This window comes from Urocampus carinirostris, chromosome 1 (genome assembly GCF_059441175.1).
Source record: "Urocampus carinirostris isolate Australia breed hairy pipefish chromosome 1, RoL_Ucar_1.0, whole genome shotgun sequence".
NCBI lineage: Eukaryota > Metazoa > Chordata > Actinopteri > Syngnathiformes > Syngnathidae > Urocampus > Urocampus carinirostris.
Window position 1 is genome coordinate 5,009,950 of NC_142349.1, and position 25,180 is coordinate 5,035,129.

At 41.0% G+C, this 25,180-nt stretch overlaps 1 protein-coding gene and 1 pseudogene across 1 annotated transcript; one reads left to right on the forward strand and one right to left on the reverse strand.

The window, feature by feature from the left end:
* Positions 1-2,887: 2,887 nt before the first annotated feature.
* Positions 2,888-5,718, forward strand: LOC148373320 (ecotropic viral integration site 5 protein homolog pseudogene; annotated as a pseudogene).
* Positions 5,719-19,264: 13,546 nt separating this feature from the next.
* On the reverse strand, positions 19,265-23,880 carry LOC148373321 (gastrotropin-like). Its single transcript, XM_088352990.1, has 4 exons — positions 23,811-23,880; positions 23,553-23,728; positions 23,395-23,484; positions 19,265-19,315 (listed from the first exon to the last, which is right to left on the reverse strand). The coding sequence occupies exons 1-4, from the start codon at positions 23,875-23,877 to the stop codon at positions 19,265-19,267; spliced, it is 384 nt and encodes a 127-aa protein (XP_088209116.1). The 5' UTR covers positions 23,878-23,880.
* Positions 23,881-25,180: the final 1,300 nt, after the last annotated feature.

Here is a 25,180-nt window from a genome sequence, read left to right on the forward strand (position 1 = left end):
GGTTCTCTAAAAAGAGACGGACTTCCTTTCACTACACAACTACCACATGAAATCCAATGTTTTTTAAGACCACATGTATGTTCTGTCCTGCTTCTGATCGGCTGCCGAATATGAACTGCTCTGCTTTCGCTTTGTTCAGGTGTGATGGGAATAATGCATGATGGGAAATCCCCAGGCGGCAGACTCATGCGGACAGTAGCATCAAACCGCTCGCTTCGTTTGCAACAAAAAAAAAACGATACCAAGATAGAGGCTACCGCAGCAAATTCGTTTGACTTGATTGATTTGCCGTTTCGTGATAGTCGGTGTATACCGGATGGTACCCATAATTGACAAATTTGCGTTTTTCCAGACAGATTTTCTTGTAAGTGTCACGAACCAGGACAGGAAACAAGAGTGAGAACCCAATCGTGTAACGTTACTCACAATTTATTCGGGAGAAGAGGAATGCGCGCACACTCGATCCGGGGATCGATGGTCCCGGAAGTAGATTGAAATCAAACAGATCGGCCAAAAAATAAAACAGGATCAAACACAGGCAAATTCACAGGACTTGGCATATCACACAGAGTCTAGCAGGAGTTTCGCAGACGCTCTGACACCAGGCAACTCGCAAGACCGCGTTTAAGTTGTCCAGCAGCAATCTGTCAACGCGTTTCAGCTGGTGTCAGTGGGCGGGGCCAATTTGGCGCCGTGGCAACCGTGACAGAACCTGGCACCACACGGCGGGGACCAATTGGCCGCCATGGCAACCATGACAGTACGTCATACACGTCTTAAAATGCATAAACGTACTTTGTACGGCAAAAACGTACAGGTTGACAGGTATGCACTTCTCTTTTACAAATCCGTTCATACTCTTCCCCTACCTGAAATCATGTACCCTTATTGGTTGATGAAAACTGCGAAGGTAAATTTTTGAGAGACTCTCATTACCCTTAGTATTAAACATGGATTTAGGGGTGTCCCAATACAGCTTTTTCACTTCAATACAGGACCAATATTGCACCCCGAAGTATTTTTTTGACACTGATGAGAGAATCCAATAACAGCTGGACTTAAACCAGTGGTTGATTAGAGAGAATTTTTCTTTTTGAAATCTGAATTGAAAACTGTTATTTAGAATTCAAATTAATCCAATCCACCAGTGTCAAACTTATTTTAACACGGGGGACACATGGTGAAAAAAAAAAAACATTTTCACGGGCCGAACTAGTAAATGGTATTAAAAGTGTGCCAAAGGTAAAGGGCTGGGGGTCATTTTGGAGGCTCACAATTAAATTTTGATTCATGCGTGTATGATTTGTTTATAAAACAATTAATGAGTGCTTTTTTTCTACAATATTTTTATCATTCAATTAGATTAGATGGATGGATAACTTTTACATTGTTTATCTTTGCATTTGTTAAAAAAGAAAAAGGAAAAATGACAATTAAATTAATTTCCACAACTGTTTATTTAACTCAGGGAAGCTAATGCAGACTGGAAACTGACAAAAATTGCATACAAAACACTAATTTAAATGATTGATTTACTTATTTTAACGTCTTTCTGCTTATTATATGTTTTTAATGAAAATATTTAGCTGAATATGTGAACTTCGCTGTTAAATTTTATACATATTATATGAATGACCTAAAGCTTTCTTTAAACCTCTCAAACCACACAGGTGCTACATTTTTCAATTGTGTATTTTTTGTATTGCCCTAAAGATAGATAGATAGATAGATAGATAGATACTTTATTCATCCCCTAAGGGAAATTCACATTTCCAGCAGCATCCCTGAGCTGAGAACAATACAATAATAAAGCCAAAAGAAAACAATATACAAATACCCAGTGTGACGTGCAAATGCCCACTTTAGCATGTTATATAGATTAACTAAAAAGTGCTACACAGAACACATAATGCAGTAAGATCCAATGTAGGTGGTGTGGTTTAATGTGGGCCTTTACTCTGCCGGGTGGAGTTAAAGAGCCTCATGGCATGAGGAAGAAAAGATCTCTTCAGTCTGTCCGTAGTACAAGACAGTGACAGCAGTCTGTCACTGAAACTGCTCTTCTGTCCGGAGATAATGCTGTGAAGCGGATGCGATGGATTGTCCATGATTGACCTCAGCTTTTTCAGTGCCTGTCTCTCAGCTGCTGTTGTTAGGCTGTCCAGCTCTTTGCCCACAACAGAGCTCGCTTTCCTAGCCAGTTTATTGAGACGAGAGGCATCCTTCTTCTTGACGCTGCCTCCCCAACACGCTGCCGCATAGAAGAGGGCGCTTGCCACTACTGTCTCATAGAATATTTTCAGGAGCTTTTTGCAGATGTTGAAGGAGGCCAGCCTTCTGAGGAAGTAAAGTCGGCTTTGCCCTTTCCTACATAGAGCTTCTGTGTTGGCAGTCCAGTCCAGTTTGTTGTCCAGCTGCACACCCAGGTATTTGTAGGTCTGGACAAATTCTACACATTCTCCCTTGATGGTTACAGGAACCGGGTGAGTTCTGGTTCTCCTGAAGTCCACCACCATCTCTCTGGTCTTGGTGGTGTTTAGGTGCAGGTGGTTTGCGTCGCTCCATCGGACAAAGTCCTGAATCAATTTCCTGTACTCCTCCTCCTGCCCGTTTCTGATACATCCCACGATCGCAGTGTCATCGGCAAACTTTTGCACATGGCAGGACTCAGAGTTGTACTTAAAGTCCGATGTATATAGAATGAATAGGAACGGAGAGAGAACGGTCCCCTGCGGAGATCCTGTGCTGCTAACCACGGTGTCCGATGTACAGCCCCCCTGTTTCACATACTGCGGTCTGCCTGTCAGGTAGTCAGTAATCCATTCTACAAGGTGTGAGCTAACTCCCATCTCTGTCAATTTCCTACTCAGTAGAATGTAAGAAGACACCCGACAGCAAGAAGCCTTAGCGCGTCCATTCGGGAAAGTAACGCGAGGGGAAAAACAAACAACTTTTCTTGTTTTATACCCCGCAAGAATGCAGCTGACAATAGCTAAACGCACGGGGAGTGAGCCGAGCGAGGAAGTTTGTTAATTCGCTTCAAGGTGGCGACAGACAAGGTTCCTGGTAGGCTGAGTTCTACTCTCTCATGGGTGAAGAAGTCGGTCAGTCAGATGGCTAGCCAAGTGGCCCCGCCTACGTCCCTGCAGACTTCCGCATCTTCGCTGTCGCTACCTTCGCCATCACCGTCGCCTCTCAGCCCCGATGAAGTGGAATTGCTGGCCAAGCTAGAGGAGCAGAACAGGCTCCTGGAGACGGACAGCAAATCCCTCCGTTCGATGAATGGCTCGCGGAGGAACAGCGGCTCCTCGCTGGTGTCCAGCTCCTCAGCTTCATCCAACCTCTCGCATCTTGAGGAGGATTCGTGGATCCTGTGGGGGCGTATAGTCAATGAATGGGAGGATGTGCGGAAAAAGAAGGAGAAGCAGTTAAAGGATCTTGTCAGAAGAGGAATTCCGCACCACTTCCGGGCCATCGTTTGGCAGCTGCTTTGCAATGCCCAGAACATGGCCATCAAGGACCAGTACTCGGATCTCCTGAAGATGACGTCGCCTTGCGAGAAACTGATCCGTCGCGACATCGCCCGGACGTATCCCGAGCATGATTTCTTCAGGGAGAAGGACAGCCTGGGCCAGGAGGTGCTTTTCAATGTCATGAAGGCTTACTCCCTTGTGGACCGTGAAGTGGGTTATTGTCAAGGCAGCGCCTTCATTGTCGGGCTGCTGCTCATGCAGATGCCAGAAGAGGAGGCCTTTTGTGTCTTTGTCAAGCTGATGCAGGATTACAGGTTGAGGGAGCTCTTCAAGCCCAGCATGGCGGAGTTGGGCCTCTGCATGTACCAGTTTGAGTCCATGATCCAGGAAGAGCTCCCCGACCTTCAGGTGCACTTCCAAGCTCAGAGCTTTCATACATCAATGTATGCCTCTTCTTGGTTCCTCACCATCTTCCTGACCTCATTTCCACTTCCCGTCGCTACCCGGATCTTCGACATTTTTATGTGTGAGGGCTTGGAGATCGTGTTCCGAGTGGGCCTGGCCATCTTGCAGATGAACCAGGCAGAACTCATTCAGCTGGACATGGAGGGAATGTTACAGCACTTTCAAAAGGTCATACCGCACCAGCTGGACACCGGCCCCGACAAGGTCATCCAGGCGGCCTATCAATTCAAGTATAATGCCAAGAAGATGAAAAAGTTGGAGAAGGAATACACGACCATTAAAACCAAAGAGATGGAAGAACAAGTGGAAATCAAAAGGCTGAGAACCGAGAACCGACTGTTGAAGCAGAGGATCGACACCCTTGAAAAGGAAAGTGCTTCTTTGGCTGATAGATTGATCCAGGGACAAGTGACACGTGCTCAGGAGGCAGAAGAGAACTACTTGGTCAAGCGGGAGTTGGCCACGGTCAAACAGCAAAGCGAGGAGGCCGCTGCTCAGCTGGAGCAGGCCAACAACACCATCAGGCAGCTTCAGCAGCCGCAAGCGAAGGGGGCGCTGCGCTGCTCGGAGGAGGCTGTGCTGCAGTTGGAGCGAGAGTTGGTGCAGGCCCGGTTGAAGGAGGCTGAGTCCCAGTGTGCGCTCAAGGAGATGCAGGACAAAATCCTAGACATGGAGAAGCGCAACACGTCGCTGCCGGACGACACCAACGTGGCACGACTGCAGGAGGAGCTCATGGCCATGACGGTCAGAGAGGCCGAGGCCCTGGGTGGTCTTAAGGAGCTACGGCAGCAAGTCCGAGACCTGGAAGACCACTGGCAGCGCCACCTGGCTCGAACAGCTGGGCGGTGGCGAGAGAGTCCCAAGAAGAACACGCTGAACGAACTTCAGGACGAGCTGATGAGCGTGCGGCTACGAGAAGCCGAAGCGCAGGCAGAAATGCGGGAAAGTCGTCAGAGGATGCTGGAGCTGGAGACCCAGAATCAGATTCACGGCAATCACTTGCGGCGAGCGGAACAGGAAGCCCGAACTCTCCAAGATCGCGTTCAGACCTTGACCACGCAGAACAAAGATCTTCACTCGCAGTTGCAGGAAATCAAACGGAGACAAGCAGAAATGGAGTGCAAGAGCAAAGAAGAAGTGATGGCGGTCAGGCTGCGGGAGGCCGACAACATGGCTGCCATGGCCGAGCTGCAGCAGCAGATCTCGGAGTTGGAGATTCAGAAAGAAGAAGGGAAGGTGCAGGGCCAACTCAACCACAGCGACTCCAACCAATACATCCGAGACCTCAAAGATCAGATTCGAGAGCTCAAGCAGGAGATCAGCTGCTTAAAGGGACAGCGCGGCGTTTCCTCCAAAACCTCCGCTTTCGACGGCATCCACATCGTCAACCACTACAACCCCCACCGAGATCTCCACGACGACGGATCGTCCCATTCTTCAGACGAGGACGTCGCCAAGGACAACGGAGGCGTACGACGAATCGTCCTCCATCCAAAACTGGGCGGCTCGGACAGCGAGGAGGACGAAGACGGGGAGGCCTTGAGGTTGTCTATTCCCGCTAGCGCCAATCTGGCAAATCACAAATCCACAACTGTGTGACACTCGGAACTTTCTGAATCAGAAAAGCGAGGACTTTAATCTCAAACTGCAGCTTAGACTTTCCTGTGGGGACATCAACTGGGGATTTGGTACCCAGGACAAGACAAAACATTTTATAGGATTTTGCGCTTCTTGCAACGGGATTTTATATGAACATTATTTTACAAAGCAGCAACTTACAGCGCATGTGTGTTTTTTGATCTTTTTTTACTAGACATGAAAAAAATAACACATTTCAATCATTTTCAAAGAGAAAAGCTATCACTAGGGAAAACAAATGGACCTTATAGTTCCGGTGTTTCAGCCCCCTTCGCCCTATCCAGGTGAGAGAGGGATCGGTGTAACATGTATAATATAGCATCCTCCACTCCCACCTTCTCCTGGTAAGCAAATTGCAGTGGGTCGATGGCGTGACGGACCTGTAGCCTCAGGTGGTGCAGCAGCAGCCGCTCCATGGTCTTCATCACATGTGATGTCAGGGCGACTGGCCTGAAGTCGTTGAGTTCCTCTGGTCTTGATTTCTTTGGGACTGGGATGATGCAGGATGTTTTCCACAGCTGAGGGACCCTCCCCTGTTCAAGGCTCAGGTTGAAGATGCGCTGTAGAGGGTCTCCCAGCTCAGACGCACAGGCTTTCAGCAGTCGGGGGGATATTCCATCCGGACCAGCTGCCTTGCTGGTTCGTAGCCTTCTCAGCTCCCCACACACCTGGGCTGAAGTTATTTTTAGTGGGGGGATGTCTTCCATGCTAGTGTCCAGAGGGGGAGGGGGAAGGACAGCTGCACAACTCAGGGGTGAGGATGAGGCGGAGTGGTCAAACCTGTTGAAAAAGTTGTTCAACTGGTTGACTCGCCCCACATCTATATCCACAGCCACTCCCTGCTTGGTGCTGCAGCCAGTAATTGTTTTCATCCCTTCCCACACCTCCTTCATGTTGTTGTTCAGCAGCTTTTTCTCCAACTTCCTCCTGTACTGCTCCTTCCCTTTCCGGAGCTGGACTTTGAGCTCCTTCTGTACTCGTTTTAGCTCCTGATGATCACCATTTTTAAAGGCCCTCTTCTTTTGGTTCAGAAGGCACTTGATGTCTCTCGTGATCCAGGGCTTGTTGTTGGCATAGCAGCGTACAGTCTTTATAGGAACAGCACGTCCATGACTTTTATCCTAAGTTGAACAACATCTAGGAGGGTTTCCTTGATGTTGATAAATCTGTAGTCAGGAAATACAGCTACATTAGGGGCTTTGCGAGTCTCGCCTGCCTTTGGCGACATTAAGTGTACATATTTAAAAATGTAAGTCATTGTTTGATGCGATGCAGCTTAATCTTTCTCTTGTGCTTCTATTAACATTGACTTGCGGGCCACATAAAATGATCTGGTGCTACATTTGACCCATCAGCTGTGAGTTTGTCACTAATTCTGTGCTTCAAAGCTTTGTATAGTGATCCACCTGCCTTTTCGTCCTGCAGATCTCAATTTACTGTTACCCATGACCACCTCAGATATCACTCTCCTTAAGAAGCATGCTTGTTTTGATCATACTGTCTCTGCCACCATCCAGACATTGTTGATCGAAGAGGTGAGCACAAAGTAGAATGAAGTTATTTTATGTGAGTATCAATTTCAGCAATTTAGGTAAAAATAAGCATGCGTTTTTGGGGGGTTGCAGCTATCTGCTCAATCCTTTTTATCTATAAAAGATTGGACCCTCTTTGTATTCACTGATTGTTATCAGCATGAAAATTGTCATCAAGTATAAGGAAAAAAAATGAGCTTTAGGTTTCTTGATCCAGCCTTAAAATGGCTGTACTCTCATTACTATCATCATCATCTCAGCTGCTCCTTTCACTTCCATTGCCCTGAGACATCATCTTACCCTCTGTCACCTCCACTCCATCTCATCATCACACTCTATCATCTAGGCACAACGCTATCCCCTCAATAGCCTGTAAATGCAACCAGTCATTATGCAGTCCTTGTAGAAAGAGTGTGCATGTATTCTGCCCAGTATGGAGGAAATGTGTGACCTATAGGTTTCAAATCTGCCTCCATTATGAAGTAGGACAGTATGCCTACTTTCTGTTCATAGGCCAGGACTCATCACTGCAAATGATGTTGAGGGGATGAAATAATTATGTTATGATGTATGATGATAAAAATCTGGCTTATAATAGAAATAAGAAGACAGTACAGTCACCCATCGCTGGCCATTTTATTACAGAAAATCAATTTTCACCTTTGCTTTAGTAAGATAAAAATACCTTGATATACCATTCAAGGAGTGATCTACTCTAGTAATGCATGTGGAGGGGCATTCAACCAGATGACATTTTTCGGTTCATCAAAGCCCACACCATCTAAATACCTCAGTACCACGCATGTTAAAGTGCACATACCTACATTTATGTTGTACATTTTTTGTCGTGTGTATGACTGTTTTTCATCTTGGGTACAGATTTGTGTACTAATGCATTCTTTACCTTATTTCTCTTGCCATTGTTCAAGGTTTTATAAGGAAATGAGGTGTGAAATAAGCTCTCTCTATGGTCTCTGTGGTAATGGCAAAAAAAGGAAAGAAAACGGGGGGAAAAAAACTTGTCAACACACACATGTGTCAACCATTCATCATGGCAGCACTACAGCCTCTCTTGTTTGTGCATCAGCAAGGTGACTAGTAGGCCTTACCTTAGCATAGCAGGACAGCTTCATGTTACAGGAAAGGGAAAGATGTGTACGAGTTGACAATGCATTCTCTCTCCTAAAAACATTCAAACATATTTCCATCTAGCACTTTTTAATCTTTTGCTATTCTGTTTGACATACAGCAACCCAAAATAGTATAATATAGTTATTCTATTAATTATAAATTGGAATTGAAGACTTCTGCGGCGAATCGTTTTCCCACAAGCTGGCCAAAGAGCATATAGCATTTTTGACAGATTTGGGCCACCAGTACTTGACACGGAATGTTAAGTAGTCGATGAAGTTTCAGGATGAGAAAGAAAGTTCACAAAACAGGTTTCAGCTTGTCCATTAAGCCACTAGCAGAATACGTGTCTCGGAGGACGTTAGAGAAGTATATTATATTTGCTCTTACGTGTAATGTCATCCTCTCACAAATACACAACTATACTCTCATACACACACAGTCAGACCCACGCACACAAACACTACTATACTCTCTCATATACGTGACTATAATTTCATTCACACAACTATACTCTCTAACACATACTTCTCTACTCTCACACACACCAGTATACTCTCACACATACTACTATACTCTCATACACACACTAATATACACTCTCCTACACATACTACTATTCTTTCATGCACACACTACTACAGTATAGTGTCACACACTGGTGTGCTGTCACACACATACTTCTATACTCTCACACACATACTACTATACTGGGAGCAACTCCAGTTTGATGACGAAATGTACATAATATAAACACAGATCAGTGAGCATCACTATGGTTATCAAAAGTTCCCATAGCAAAACAAAACTGAGAGGTGATGTTAACATTACACTTGGTTTGAAAAATTGAAACAACCCTTATGGCAGAATCAGGAACCTCTTTGACCCAAAGAGTCATGAAAGCTTAATATTTAGATTTTGTTTTTTGAGAGAGTCATTTCAAATATTTTCGGACACAATTCAAAAAAACTGCCAAAACCACCTGCCAGACAAAGCTAATTCTTCTGTGCATTTTATTTCACTGTGACATTTGATCCTTTGATAACATTTATTATATATTAATGCCAGAGCCTGTGTCCCATATCAACATAAATACCCTTTCAAATGTGTCTCTCTTGCAGTTACTTAAGTGTGTTGAGTCTCATTTTGGCCGTCATTTTTGTAGTTTTCAAAACAAAGTGCAAGCAAGATTTTTTTTGTAGAAATGTCACAAAATACTGCAAATGAGAGGGATGCATTTGGCCCAGACAGCACTGGGCACAGAGAAGGCAGTTTGTGCACTGTGTGCGTAGCTTTGCCCATCCTATTGTTCATCCAATCAAATTGCTTTGGGTGCTTGGCTGGTGTTTTGGGGTGTTTGTTCTGTGGGTTTTCAGCATAAAGCCTCTCAATAGTGAACATACATTGTTCAATGAGCCTCCATGTAAAAGATTTTTCGCCATGTACAGCCAAAATGGGGATGGTTCATGTGACGCCCTGAATATAAATTGTTGTTAAGACTGTGTCCTATATATATTGTGAATTCAGAGTTGCTTTTGGCTTTGCATGAACAAGCGTCGGCATGAGTAGGATTGTGTCTACAAGAGTATACTTGTGTATGTGTGATAATATGATGTAATATGAGAGAGCTAGTATGATTTGCTTCTCAAATGAACTCTCTTAGAAGTGTGCCGATGCCACAGCGGCAATTGCTTTCAACACAAAGAAACACAGGAAGTGTGTCTTGTACAATAAAACTGAACTCTATGTGTCACACAATTGGCCAGATACTATAAATTGTTTTTGGATTATTCTTTGGCCAACAGTAGGTTAGCACCAATATTGTAGATTTGTGTAGTAATGTGTGTAACCTAATATAGTAGCGTACAACACATTTGCTGCAGTTTTACCAGAACTAAGCAATGCAGATTACTTCTGGGATTGATTTCTGACCCACCAAAAAGCTGTGTGTGTGGTTGTTTCAATAATTTATTTATTTATTGAGGTAGTTTTTGCTCCTTTCAGAAACTGAACCTGAGCAAATAGACTGATTCCACTGACAGATTTGAAAAAGATTAGATAACTAAAAACCTTTTAAAAATGGAAAGCACATGTGATCTACATTCTATTAAACTTGCAATATCAAACGTGCATAATGCAATGGATTACATTTTTAATCCCAACCCTGCCCCCAAGTTCGGGCCCTTCAACCCAACAGCGGATCTCCATTAGCCCAAACCTCCGGAGAAATACCATGACTTCACCTTGCCTTAAGGCCGTGCTCCAATTTTCATTTACAGGATTTTTTAAGAACCACTGGAACAAATAAAATTGTCTCCTTATTATTCTTACTGATCATATTTTCCTGAAAAACAAAAACATCCATGATGCTGCAGGTTAAATTCGACTCGCCAAGAAGCTGTTGCCTGTCAGATTTTGGTGGTGCCAACTGCAACACACTCAATACCGCCCTAGTGCAAATTATTAATTTCCAGTTAATTTAAAGTCAGTCAGATCAACATCAGACCCGACAATTTTAAAATCCGGATAAGTCGCATTTCCCTTCAATGTCTTTGTTCCCCTCTCTCCTTTGGGTACCCCCTTTCCAACCCCTCCTTTCCAGCTGTTAAGCCAATTAAACGCTCACAGAGGGTAGACTGCCCACACTCCTGCTGAGAAAAATACGTGCATTAATAGCCCTCTCTGTGCAGAGCTATTGTGTGATGGCAAGGCCGCCATCTTTAATTATGGCCTTTGCCTCCATGCTTCAAGACGCTGAATAGCATCGTACTGTTGGTCGGGACAGCCCTTGCTGTAGGATTAGCTATTTGTATTTTGAGTGGAACAATCAACTAAAACGGCTAATGTTTGCAAGTTTCAGTGATCCATGGACCTACTCAGATCATTTGGATTCTGCAATCTGAGGGGTTTTAACTGAAAATGTGGATGAAAAGGATGCCAAAAAAAAAATGTCGTACGTACTATGGTATTCTCGGTTGCACCAAAATATCCTATTCCTGGTATCAGAGCTTAATAGTTGTCTGAGAAAATATTCAATAAGATTATCAGTTAGTACAAAACTTTCCTCAGATGATCTCAGGTAGACCAGCATTATTTGAAAATGTTTACATTGTCTGTGGAAATGCTAATAAAGTTAAAGTGAAAATCAAGGAAGAACCAATAGCACCTTTAAATATTTGGGCAAATATGACGAAATATTAACTTTTTAATCTTTATTTAATGTTTTGAGTACATGTCAACACAGCCCTGTACCATGTATTGTTCCTCTTTTTTGTTGAATTCATGCTCTGAGGATGTGTCATGAATGTGGCCCCAGCACGTACGAGCATACAAAAATTAGAACAAAAGGCAGTCATGAGATACCGCACAACCTAAAACCATACTCTTGTTACGTCAACTCAGTCTCGACCGATGCAGCAGGTTCTCGATCAGTGGTTCCCAAAGTGGGGTCTACGAAATCCCAGGGGGTGAAAAACATCTTTCCAGGGAGCCCGCGACACAATGTCAGAGACAGAGTAATGATAAAACATTTTTGTGAGGAAAATCTCTCTTTGTTTTTACTGTTTTGCTTTGTCTCACACCCTATCTATATATTTTAGAATGATGACAACAGATAGGAAGAATTCATCGAACTCTGCCATTCAGAAGCCATCCGTCAACAAATTGAGAAGAAGTCAGAACTTTTTGGAACTTTTCCCAAAAAATCGCCGTATGAGCTGAGGAATACTATGGTCTCATCGTTACTACCTACAAGTGTGAGGGAGGGTTTTCCACTCTATTAGATGTGAAGACGAATAAAACGAAAATGTCTGGAAGCTAATCATGATACTGCCCTATTTAGTGTTGAACCACGTTTTAATTTCCATCCAAGTCCATGCAAATTGTTGTATGTTACCAATACAACCTTGTAACTGCATCTTAAACTGACAGGGAGCCAGTGCAGGGCAGCTAAAATAACAGTAACGTGAACAAACTTTCTTGTCTTGACATCCAACCTACCAAATTGTGCTGGTAATGTTTGTCAGTTGGATAAATGGGGAGTCCTTCAATCTGGATTTCCTTGTCAGAAAAACTACAAAAACAAGAAAGGCTGTCACTAAAGACTGGACAAGTAAGAAACATCCGCAGAAGAATAAGAACAGATTAAGACTTTGTTGAAGCATTCTTTGGTTGTTTCCATGAAAACGATACTATCAAGGCCTATGGTCTTCAGTAACCTGCAGCGGGGTATCCAAAGCCAGTTTTGGGAATGTGAGGCATGAAGAGTGGGGACAATGTTGACTACTGTCCCCCAGAGAGAGGCCTTGTTCTACTGCTCTGGTACAAGACGTCAGTCTTTTTTTGAATGAATGTACGGATGGATGTGGGACTGGCTGTCTGGATGGATACATGCTGGCCTTCTTGCCCACGGAGCAGGCATGTGAAGGAACTGGGGCAAGTCTGGGGAATGCGAGGCATAATGTGAGAACAAAGCCGGCAACTGTCCTGCAGAGAGAGCCCCTGTCCTGGGCTAAAGGGCAAAAGAAGTCAGCTTGGGAGGACAGATGAATAGATGACCAGCGATCTTGCTGGTTGAAAAGAAAGCCTTGCAATAGATTCAGTCATTCAATTACTTTGCAAAATTGTTCAGTTCAGAATTAACATCCCGCCTACTTCTTGAATGCACACTCAATGGATGGATTTACTCAGATCAGATGCTATATTCAATAGACTTCTATGGTCATCACCGAGTGTATATGTGGGCAATTCGGCTGGACTTAAACATGTGAACGTTCAAGTAAAAATAAATGTTTCCTCAAGTTTTTTTTTACTTTCAGGATTATACTAAACTGAAGGCTAAACTCGAGGGATGGAATTCAAGTGGAACCAACAAACATTTATCCTATCTCAAAAGAGCCTTGTCTCTTCTTTTGGTCTTACCATACCTACAGATTTGAGGGGTTTCTTAACGGGACACTGTGAAATATGTATTTCCTCTTAGTGGTAAAAAAACACTAAACAATTCATTAAAACAACCATATTGATTAAAAAAAAAAGTCCAAGGACATTTACTGACATACTGACAAGTATCTTTAAAAATGCTCGCAGCGTGAGACATATTTATTTTCTCTTTTCATTCTTTTTCGGTTTTTCACCTTTTCTTCTTCTTTTTTGCTCTTTTCATTTTTTTCTACATTTTTGTTTCATTTCATTTTTTGTTCTTCTTTTTCATTTATTTTATTTTTTGGTTTTACTTTTCACACTTTTTTCGTTTTTAATGTTTTTCCTTATTTCATTGTTTTTCTTGCTACTTTTTTTCCCTAATTTCTTTTCACTTTATACTTTGCTGTTTTTTTCAATTGTCTTTCTTATTCTAATTTTACCTTCTTTTTTTTCTTTTTTTTTGAAACGTTTTCCTCATTTTTTCTTCTAGGTATTTCTTTCTTTTTTCCTGTTTTTCTTGCAATTTCTGTCGTGTCCAGCATGGTCGCCGTGGCGACCGGCTGGCCCCGCCCCCTGGGCACGGCTGCAGTAGATCAGCTAATTTGCGTATGTGCTACTTAAGGGTGGGTTGTGGGTTTTGCGGGTGCTGGCTCATTGCATTTTCTCATTGCATTTTCTCATTGCATTTTCTCATTGCATTTTCTGTCTGCATCTCCCATCCTGTTTTGTTTAAGTCGGAAGAAACCTGTGTCTGCACGTTTTTAGTTAAAGCTTGTTTGTTCTGTCTTGTCCCTGAGTTTTCGACGACTTTTATTTTGCTAAATAAAAGTTTTGATCGTCAACGCAATTGAGTTTTTCCTTCCTGCCTTCGTTCTGGTCCGGTCCCCTCATGACAATTTCAATTCTACCCATTTTTTAAGATTACGTGTCACTTTTCTTCAATGCTTTTCCTTCCCCCCGCCCCCCTTTTTTTTAATTACAAAAGGCTTGGCTATAAAATGAGAAAAAAAGGTTTGGGCATTTGAATTCCATAGTCTGTATTCTCCCTTGTGCTGAGTGGCGCTTGTTACACAATACAACAACATTTAGTGGTCAAATATTACATACAGTGCCTTTAACTTATCTTTATACTTTTTAAGTAAATCTGTGAATATATATTCAGTTTTGTTAATTATTTTTGTATATTATTCTATTCCCTTGCTTTGACCCTATGATTATGATTAAGCCTTGTACCTCCTAAACTTCAAACTGTGCTGAAACGTGAACAAGCTATTTTCTTCCCACTTGTGGCAATTGAAGATGGAGACCAATCAGAAAATGGCAGAATGGCCAATCACCAACTGTAGACTGAGTAATAACCAATTAGGCCTGTTTGTCTGCAAGGACAAAGAAAGTGATATTGCCGAATGATTGCGCCAGCACGCAGCCACACAAACATGCTTAAATTATACCTTGCTTTTTGCCTTCCAACCCTACTTTTCAAGGAGGGTCGGACCTTGATTGCATCTCTGATGGCAAGTAAGAACGCCTCATTATTACACCAAACCAGTTGCCCGCTCACAAGAAAAAAATAACAACACAGATTTGTTTTCATCAGGCAGCTATTGAGTCACCGACTCTCTAGGCAAAATGCACTCACACAAACACATGTGCAAACAGATGCGCACAGCTTCTGTAGTCTGCCGATGCTATTTAAGATTTGTTTCTATTGCCGGTCCACTTAATGAAGTTGTAAATTTGGAACTTGGGAGAAGGATGACCTCTCCGGGGCTCCTCGGAGAGCCTCCAAAATGATCGAGGCCGAGATGGTTAATTAACTGATTGTTAGGTTGGCTGCAAGCCAAAGAAAAACTAGGCCGGAGATCAATTCAGAAACACTAGAGAAGAGTGGACATAAAACAAAACAAAGAAAGAACTTCATTAGGTTTCTAGCACGTATTTTTCCATACCAGCACACCGGATTATAAGGCGCACCCTGATTCGACTCCAGGTCGTATCAGTGTTTTGTTTTTGTTTTTTTCACTATTGTGGTTTTGACAGTGATTTTCTTCGGAATCAAGATTGCTAACTTTACAGGTGAGTACTCTGTGTGTTGGTTGTAGCAATTTTTTTCAACTCCAAGTCATAGTAGGTTGATCTCTCGCTTTGTCCTATCTGGATGTTTGTGCCTAGCATAAACAAGAAAAAGGTGAATGTGTGTTGAAAGATCTCTGCTGAAGACACTGGCTATGATCGTATAGTGGTCAGTACTCTGCGTTGTGGGTGCAGCAACCCTGGTTCGACTCCAGGTCATAGCAGTTGTCCTTTTTGTTATTGTAGTTTTGGCAGTGATGTACTCTGAAAATAGAATTACCAACTTCAAAGGTGTATGCTCTGCGTGCTGGTCATAGCAATTATTTCAATTCCAAGTCATAGTAGGTTGATCTTATCTTTGTATGGTTTGCCTATCACGTATAGGATTTGACAGTGATGATTTGGGGAAAATATTTTACTAATTGCGTGTGGTTACACACAGTTTCTAGCTCATTTGGTAAAGTATCTGAGTATTGATTAAAATTTAATACTTTCTCCTCCGTGTTATCTCCTCGGAGCTTAGAGGACACTACATTACCTTCTTTATAACACTGTCAACCAAAGGTTACTGGGTTTTAGGTGACTCTTTCCTTGTGCTATGTACAGTAATGTTATTTTTAAATAAATATACTGACATTATTCTATCACCCAGGGCTTGTGGCGCAATGGATAACCCGTTTGACTACGGATTAGAAGATTCTAGGTTCAACTCCTGGCTAGCTCATGATAAGCTTTTTGGCAATACTATCTCTGTTGCATTCTTGACAAAGTTCACCCTTGCTTTCTTGTTTTCCCTGACCCCTGGAGTTTATTCAACTATAGTCTTTCTTGTTATCATAATCTCATTGGGACCATTTATTAAGTGGCCAAATTGATCTTCACTTTCGTTTTGACATCAAACTCCCAAAGACACTCTTATCAAGTAGAAACTCGTGAAATCACCATGATTTGTCCTAAAACTGCATTACCAGTGAACTTCTGTCCGAATCTGTTTCATGGACTCCGATGTTCGGAGAACTTCTGGACAAATATTTGAACATCTCATATAACTGCTCATGTTTAACAGTCGTCCATGAATGAGCATCTCATTCGCTTTGTCCTATCTGGATGTCCGTGCCTAGCATAAACAAGAAAAAGGTGAATGTGTGTTGAAAGATCTCTGCAGAAGACCCTGGCTATGATCGTGTAGTGGTCAGTACTCTGCGTTGTGGGTGCAGCAACCCTGGTTTGACTCCAGGTCATAGCAAGTGTCTTTTTTGTTATTGTAGTTTTGGCAGTGATGTACTCTGGAAATAGAATTACCAACTTCAAAGGTGTATGCTCTGTGTGGCGGTCGTAGCAACCATTTCAATTCCAAGTATCTGAATATTGATTAAAAGTTAATACTTTCTCCTCCGGGTTATCTCCTCGGAGCTTAGAGGGCACTACATTACCTTCTTTCTAACACAGTCAACCAAAGGTTACTGGGTTTTAGGTGACTCTTTCCTTGTGCTATGTACAGTAATGTTATTTTTAAATAAATATACTGACATTATTCCATCACCCAGGGCTAGTGGCGCAATGGATAACCCGTTTGACTACGGATTAGAAGATTCTAGGTTCAACTCCTGGCTAGCTCATGATAAGCTTTTTTGGCAATACTATCTCTGTTGTATTCTTGACAAAGTTCACCCTTGCTTTCTTGTTTTCCCTGACCCCTGGAGTTTATTCAACTATAGTCTTTCTTGTTATCATAATCTCATTGGGACCATTTACTAAGTGGCCAAATTGAACTTCACCTTCGTTTTGACATCAAACTCCCAAAGACACTCTTATCAAGTAGAAACTCGTGAAATCACCATGATCTGTCCTAAAACTTCATTACCAGTGAACGTTTGTCCGAATCTGTTTCATGGACATAATATTTATAATAACAGTTCTGATATAATAATAGCAACAAAAACAACAAGTTAACCATAGTTTTAAACGCAGTTTTTCCAATCCCTCCATATACCATTTTCTTCATCTCTGTATTTCGCCTGTCATGCTTTTTTGTATTTAAATTTGAACAAATGGATAGATGGACATTGTTTGATCTCATCTTGTAAATTACTCCAAAGTTTGACTCCACACAGACACACACATACTTTTCCTGGTTGTTCTCACCTTTGGGATTTTGAATTCACTACAGCCCCTCTAGTTATAATTTTCCTCTTTCCGAGTGAATCATTTTTGTATGTTTTCTGGCACTATGTTTTTGTTGACCTTAAATAACAGTTGTGAAGTGAACATTTTTATTAAATCATCAAATTTTAACAATTTGGTTTGCATGAATAAAATATTGGTATGATCCCGATATCCTACCCTGTGTATGGTTCTTATTGCACGTTTTTGATAAAAAGGGGCTGTAGTGAACTTTTGTAATTATTGCCCCAGACTTCTGCACAATATGTTAAATATGGCAGAACTAGAGAACAATATAATAAATACATTGCATTACAATTAAAAAGAAATTTGGCTTTATTAATTATTGAAATGCTTTTAGATACCTTAGTTTGTATGTGTCTGATGTGTGTTTTCCAACTTATTTTATTGTCTAGTATGACCCCTAAAATCCTAATTTCTGATACAATGTCTATTGCAACACCATCCATTTTTACTTCTAAATCTTGATTTGCCTTACGATTACCAAAGAATATCACTTTGGTTTTATTTGAAATTAAAGATAATTTATTTATATCCATCCATACTTTTAGGTTAATCAGTTCACGATTAATACCAAATCAATATAGTTATCATTTGAATAGAAAATGTTAGTGTCGTCTGCAAATATTACTATTTTTAATAGTTTTGAAACATTAAAACTATCGTTAATACATTAATTGAATAACTTTGGTCCCAGGATAGAACCCTGTGGTACTCCACAACAGATGTCCAAGTATTCAGATGACAACTCTCCCATTTTTACATATTGCTTCCTCCCCGTCAAATAACTTTGAATCCATTGCAAAGCCACTCCCCTGATGCCATATCTTTCCAGTTTTTTTTAATAGTATATTATGATTAATGGTATCAAATGCTTTTTTTAAGTCAATAAATTCCCCGACTGCGTATCTCTTCTTTTCTATACTATGGGTGATTTCTTCTACTGCATCAATAATTGCCATTGTTGCTGATCTGTTTGCTCTAAAACCATATTGACTTTCATTAATCAATTTATGTTTATCTACAAATTGTTCTAGTCTATTGTTGTAAAGTCTCTCTGGATAGTACACATTGTCCCGTCACACTTTAAACTAAAGGTTTCAAACTACAATCCTGCAGGCAGCAATTGGCCCTGGGCCATGAGTTTGAGCACTCTGTCACCTATACCTCTTATAGAAGTTCTCCTTTTGCTGGATACCACAAAGGTCAATGTACCATGTAAAATATACAGTGGCGAAAGTATATGAGCCGAAGAAAACATAGTCGATAATACATTTGCATTAACTTTGGAGATAATGCTTAACAGCTACATTTAATTATTCACTCAATTTTGAACTGCTTCTTCTGCCCATTTCAGCAGTTTCCTTGCAAATTGTGAATATACTTAAGAAATATTTTAAATATGTTTCTATACTTAAATGTAATGGCAAATTAGTAGTACATGTACTTTATTTATACAGCCCATTACAACAATTCTTTTGGTGTACTAAAGTGCTTTAGGGTAATAACAGAGATGTAAAAAACAATATACCATATCCATTATAACCCTAGACTGTTTTTTAATGACACGGGCTGTTTTAGGCAACATTTCAGCATTATTACCGGGCATAATGAATAGGGCCTTGCGACTGGCTGGCAACCAGTTCAGGCTGTCCCACTGCCCGAGGAGAGCTGGGATGGGCTCCAGCACCTCCACAACCTAGTGAGGATAAGCGGAAAATGGATGGCTGGACAATGGGAATATATAAAGGAATAGAATGGAAACACAACTTTATAATAGTACAGTCCAATGTCCTTTATTATAACAGGTGTAGCTTTGAAGTCTCCATCATGACTACTGTGGAGTTAGATCTTCTTGCTGGTTCTTTTGAGCACAACAGACCCTGCGGTGGAAGTCTACAAAGAAGGAAAGTCAATGTTTCTGCCATTCAATCGCAGTGCATATATTGACCCTTTGCACGTGACTTCTTGTTGCCTTCCCCGGAAATCATCTCTCATTTTATCCATCAATAATTACATTTCTGGACAGCAGAGAAGCTCGAGCTGTCAGCACTTGAATTAGTCAAGTCATGTTTATTTGTATAGCCCTTAATCACAGAATCTCAGAGGGCTGCACAGACCACAGATTATTGCAAACCACACTATTATGACACCATCACCTGATCTAAAACCTACATGAGGGCAAATAATACACGGACACACAGATATTGTCAACATAAGATTAGGATTTGAGTTGAAACAAATATCAATAACGACGACAGACGAATATACCTTACACTTTTTACGATGGTGATTTATTGCTGTGCAAGGTTGTAAGCCCGATTTAGAATTGTATCTCTGATAAAGACAAAGGACGGCAATGTCTATTTGCAAATAGACCAATAGGACTCGAGTTGTGCCAAGGCGCAACACTGGCAGCCCTGAAGTTTTCCAGGATTTTTAGCGAACATTCTTTACAAACTACGTTTGATGTATTTCCGAGCGATTACATGATAAGTAGGTACGAGTCCCGTCAAAGACACTCAAAATAATAAGTTAGCTGGCGCTAACTAGGTATGTTAGCGTCTTACCAATGCCATTATTTACTACCTTTGTGATTCGCCAGGGATTCAAAAAACGGTAATCTTCCAAACGTCACATGTACAGAAAACTGTTATGTGCTCTACCATAAAGCTTATTATGCCAAAATAAACTGCCAAATTATTGATGGATAAAATGAGAGCTGGATGTTTAGAAGAGAAATGTAATTTCTCCAAAATAAATCATTTTAACATCCTCAAAACTGATTTCTATACAAGGTGCAAAAGCCCCGTGCTTTACTGTTTGATTACATTTCCCAAAAATGTAGTTACAATGTCGTTTTAGTAACGTTGGTGCAAGGGGAACGCCAGGGATGCATTTGTCGTCAAAACCAAGCACAGTAATGCTTACCAGCTACGAAGAATTGGTAAGCATCCAGAATTTTAGATCTGCACTGGTACTCCATTTATAATCTCTTGTTACAAATGGTGTGAAGTGAGGTCAGGCAGAATAAACGATGTGTTTTGATGTGTAAATATGTCAGGAGGACAACAGCACACTTGCTAGCTAACATTGCTAATGTTATTCTCCGTTTTTCTCAACAGCACGTTTTTCCAATATCCTACAAGCTGAGCCACCTCGTCTAACTGCAATATTAGTTTGACTAGTCATTGCCAATGGTGTTAATTAGAATAGCTGTTTTTGTTGTTGTTAATTCCGCCTACTGCCGTCCAGCATGGTGTCGTCACGTGGTTAGGTGACGTGTGTGTGTGTGAAAAGGGTCAATAGACTCATGCTTTCTCAAACTCCCATTCATTGGACTTGGGGATTTAGGTACCAAACTAAGCTGATGAAAAATGAGATATTTCGTCTCCAGTTTTCATTTTCTGTGTGGGCGGAGGTTTTTCAGAGAAAATATGCTTCCATTTGGTATGGGGGGATTCTTGTCTATGCATTCAAGGTAGTGATGTTCTCCTCACCATGAAACCCTGAGGGGTTTGCCCAGCATTTTAGATGAGTGGTTCATGAACCGCGAGTCGAGGTGTGTGTTGATGGCGTAAGCTGTGACGCTTGAAGGCCCGCAAAGCGGTTGGACCTTGTGACTAATATATGCAAATCATTCGCTAGTTTTGAGCGTGCTTTATCTGTACCTTGTGAAATATATATTTTTTTAAAGCGGGTGAAATTATCTGCCCACCCAAAAAAAACGCCTGGGTCCACAAACTTTGAAATAAATAAAATGGTGAAGTAACGTAAAACTTGAGATACTTACACAATTTACAAAGTGTGTGGAAAGTCCTAGAAGATTTCTTAAAGTAGCTATAGTTAATTGAAGGTCTGACAATGAAGGGTGTCTACTTCTATGTACTGGTGTGAATTAATAGGTGACCTAAAGTACCGTATTTTCCGCACTATAAGGCGCACTTAAAAGTCTTAGTTTTTTTCAAAAGCTGACCATGCGCCTTATAATACAGTGCGCCTTATATATGGCTCAATATTAAATTCACAAGGTCTCGCAACTTACGCAACAGCCGCCGACTCGATTTTCCCCCGAACGTGGAGTAGTCCGCGGTGTATGCTGGGATTTATATACCGGCGTTTTATTGGCTAACCAATGTGTCAATCATTATTTGAATCGATCGCTATTGGCTAAAGTTATTTGGAGCCTCAGATTGGCTAGAGGGCAAAAACAAACTCTGCAATTGGCCGAAAAAGATGTGTCAATCATCCGTTAAATCGATCGCTATTGGCTGAAGTTATTCGGAGCCTTGGATACGCTAGAGGGCCAAAACAAACCCTGCAATTGGCCGAAAAAGATGTGTCAATCATCCGTTAAATCTATCGCTATTGGTTGAAGTTATTCGGAGCCTCGGATACGCTAGAGGGCCAAAACAAACCCTGCAAATGGCCAAAAAAGATGTGTCAATCATCCGATACATTGATCGCTATTGGCTGAAGTTATTCGGAGCCTCGGATACGCTAGAGGGCCAAAACAAACCCTGCAATTGGCCGAAAAAGATGACTGAATAGCAAGCTTGCTAAAGTACGCCATAAAGAAACATGTTTCATTAGTCTGTATTTGTAAATATTTTACTCTCCTGGATTTACTACACTCACGGTTGTAAGAAGACCATGATTGCGTATCATTATTAAACGTGAGAACTTAGGTGAGTTATGCGGCTTTATATTTTCCCGGTATCTTGTTTTAGAACGATCTTGATGTTGCTGTGATGAGTTGAGTGAATTAAACTCAATTCCAAGTGTTTATTGTCATATGCACAGTAAAGTTGCGAGCGAAAAAGAAAATAGAAAGTAAGGAATGGTTGGCATTTCTTGAATTCCAAGACTTGAACCTTCCGAATGATATTTGAAACGACGCATTTAAGTGGCATCGTATGGACACCGCATCCGCACGTGTCTACGACACGTATTTGCTTCTTTCCAAGCTTTAGGAATGTTAAGGGGGTAATCAGTTTGACTGAATCATCTGACTGTTTTGTCGACGTTCCCATTGTAGCGCCTTATAATCCGGTGCGCCTTAGCTATGGAAGATATAGGACCAAAAACTATTTTTTGGGGGTGCGCCCTACAGTGCGGAAAATACGGTAGTTCTCAAAATTAGCTGTTTTTGGTCCAGGTAGAGACAAAAAGAAGAAAATTATTCACAAAAAGCATGCAATTGTCAACAGTCTTCCAGTGATCTACATGGTTACGGCAGGTGGCAGATGATCAATATTTTTCAAATTATCTGTTCAGAAAGTAATTTTAGTAACATAATTTGAAAATAACTTTAATGCTTAAAATTGAGAAAAAATTGTACAAAAAAGGTTCTATTTGTAAATAGTTTTGTTGATTTAAATTGTTTTTTATTATTTTGTTGAAAAACGATGATATTACTTTAAAAAAATGAAAACATTGCAAAAAAACGAGTTGCCTAATTTTATTTGTATGACCTCAAAATATTTTCAATAATAAATATTGGTTCCAAAAGAGTGGGAGTGCCCTATATATTTTGCGATGTACTTATTTATAGTTCAGCTTTGGTTTGGATTTGCGTGTATTTGAACAGGATTAATGTCTCAAGTTTTGAACAAGATGGAGAAAATTAGCATGTAATCAAATTTGTCTCTGAGCCACAGTTACTCATAGAAAGAGCCATACATGGCTCGCGAGCCATAGGTTCTCATCCCCTGCTTAAGGCGGACAAACAAAACACAAACATTCTTAATGTTTTTCCATTGAATAAAAATATATACACTATATGTATAACTGCAGAATTTGTTGGCTTCTATAAATATTTTAATTTTGTGTGGATCGAAACAAATGGGATTTTCTCCCAGTCCAATATGGCTCTTTCAAAATTTTAGGTAGCCAACCCCTAAAACCCTCCAAGTATTCAAAGAGAGATGAAGTGAAATTTTGTGACGCGAAGAAGTTAACATGAGCCTGGTTACCTCGATGAGCTTGCCTCCGGTGATCTCAGTGGTGTGATGGTAGTTGGGGAAGGTAACACTCAGCTTGCCTCCTTCCATATGCACCGTGGCCTGAAAGCGTGCCCCTTAGACTTAAGTTAAAATTCCAATGACCAATACAAAAGACTTCCGCTTCCTACCTTGAACTTCTTTCCCCCAATGGTCTCCATGTCGCATTCCTTGCCGACTGTGAATTTGTTGGTCACCTTGGCATTTGTTGGATAAATCTGAGTCCAGGAGAAGTCGTTTCCATCTTGGGTCACCTCTGTGATCAGCTTGTAATCGCGGCCCTTCTCGATGATGTCGGCGGGGATGCCTGAATAGAGGGCGAGGCAGAATGTTGTTCAGAAAGAGGATGTTTTGGGGTTAGCTGTGATTAAAAAGTAATCAAGTCTTACCAAGTATTTTGCAAAAGTCCTCATAACCCTGCTGGGATTCTGTTTCCCATCGTCCGGCGAAGGCCATCTTAGTGGTGCGTTTGGAGGCGCTGAGGCAAGCTGAAGGGAAGGCAAGGTGGCGGTTAACCGAGACACCCTTGTGTTTATATACAACCCACCTTTCGCCTCCTCCCAATCACAGTTTATGGAGAAAAATTATGACTACAGGGGTAGTGGTTGACCATTAAGTCAATGAACTCTTTGGCAATGGCCTTTTGTCACAGGATGTAGTTTTATGGATTGTGACATCATATTATTCTCTTTGTTAATATACTCGGCGCCTTTATTTTCAGGTCTTCATTGGAATTGGAATTGTCTTCATAGTCATTGATACCAATATAGTGATTAGACAGTGTTAGACATGACACTCAAGGATTAACAAGATAAAAAATCTAATAAAGGAAAAAAAATAGATAAAAGGGTGTCATTATTGACAGGCAAAAATGTTTAAAAGTTAGTGCTTGGAGACTGGCCTAAGTGCATCGTAACAATAGTGCAATGAAAAATAGTGCGATAACATTGAGCAGCAACAACATTCTTAAACAAGTCGATAAAAAAGATGAGAATACCTATTTTTCAATACATAGACAGGATATATATTGTTCACTGTCTTATGTGCTTGTTTAGGGTGGTGTGGGCCACGGAGAAGTATCTGTCTCTTAGCTTGTTAGTCTTTGTCTTCATGTCACAATGAAGTGTTGTTAAAAACCCAGAAAAAAAAACCCTTTAAATTATATTTTATTAAATATCATGAATTTTTCTAGATTGGACCCAAAATAGATAGAAATTAAACGTTATTTTCAATAATATTTCCATGTAAAGTATATTTTTGAAAGAAGTACAAGGATGAGGACAACTTGAGGTTTATGGGACCTGTAATGCCCACTACTGTAATAAAAAGTTTGACGAGTAATAGTAAGGGGAACTCCTATATAAAACAATGTATCTTTTCATTGTCTTTTTTTTTAAATTAACATTTTGTCTTGCCACATTTAATCTGTGATTTAAAACAAAAACAGGATAAAAATGTCAGAATCGTAAGGAGAAAATATTTACAAGGTAGTTCTTGGAGACTGGCCGAAGTTCATTGTAACAATAGTGCAATGACATTTAGCGGGAACAGAATTTTCAAATGATTTGATAAAAAACACATGAATTAAATGTTTGCAAACATAGACAAGTTACATATTTTTCACTGTCGTTTGTGTTTGTTTGTGTTGGCCTTGGAGTAATATCTCTCTCTGAGCCTGTTAAGTCCTGTAGCGCCTACTAATGGAAAGTTGGACTGGAGTGGGTGAGTCATATACAGGACAATCTCATTTAAATATCAG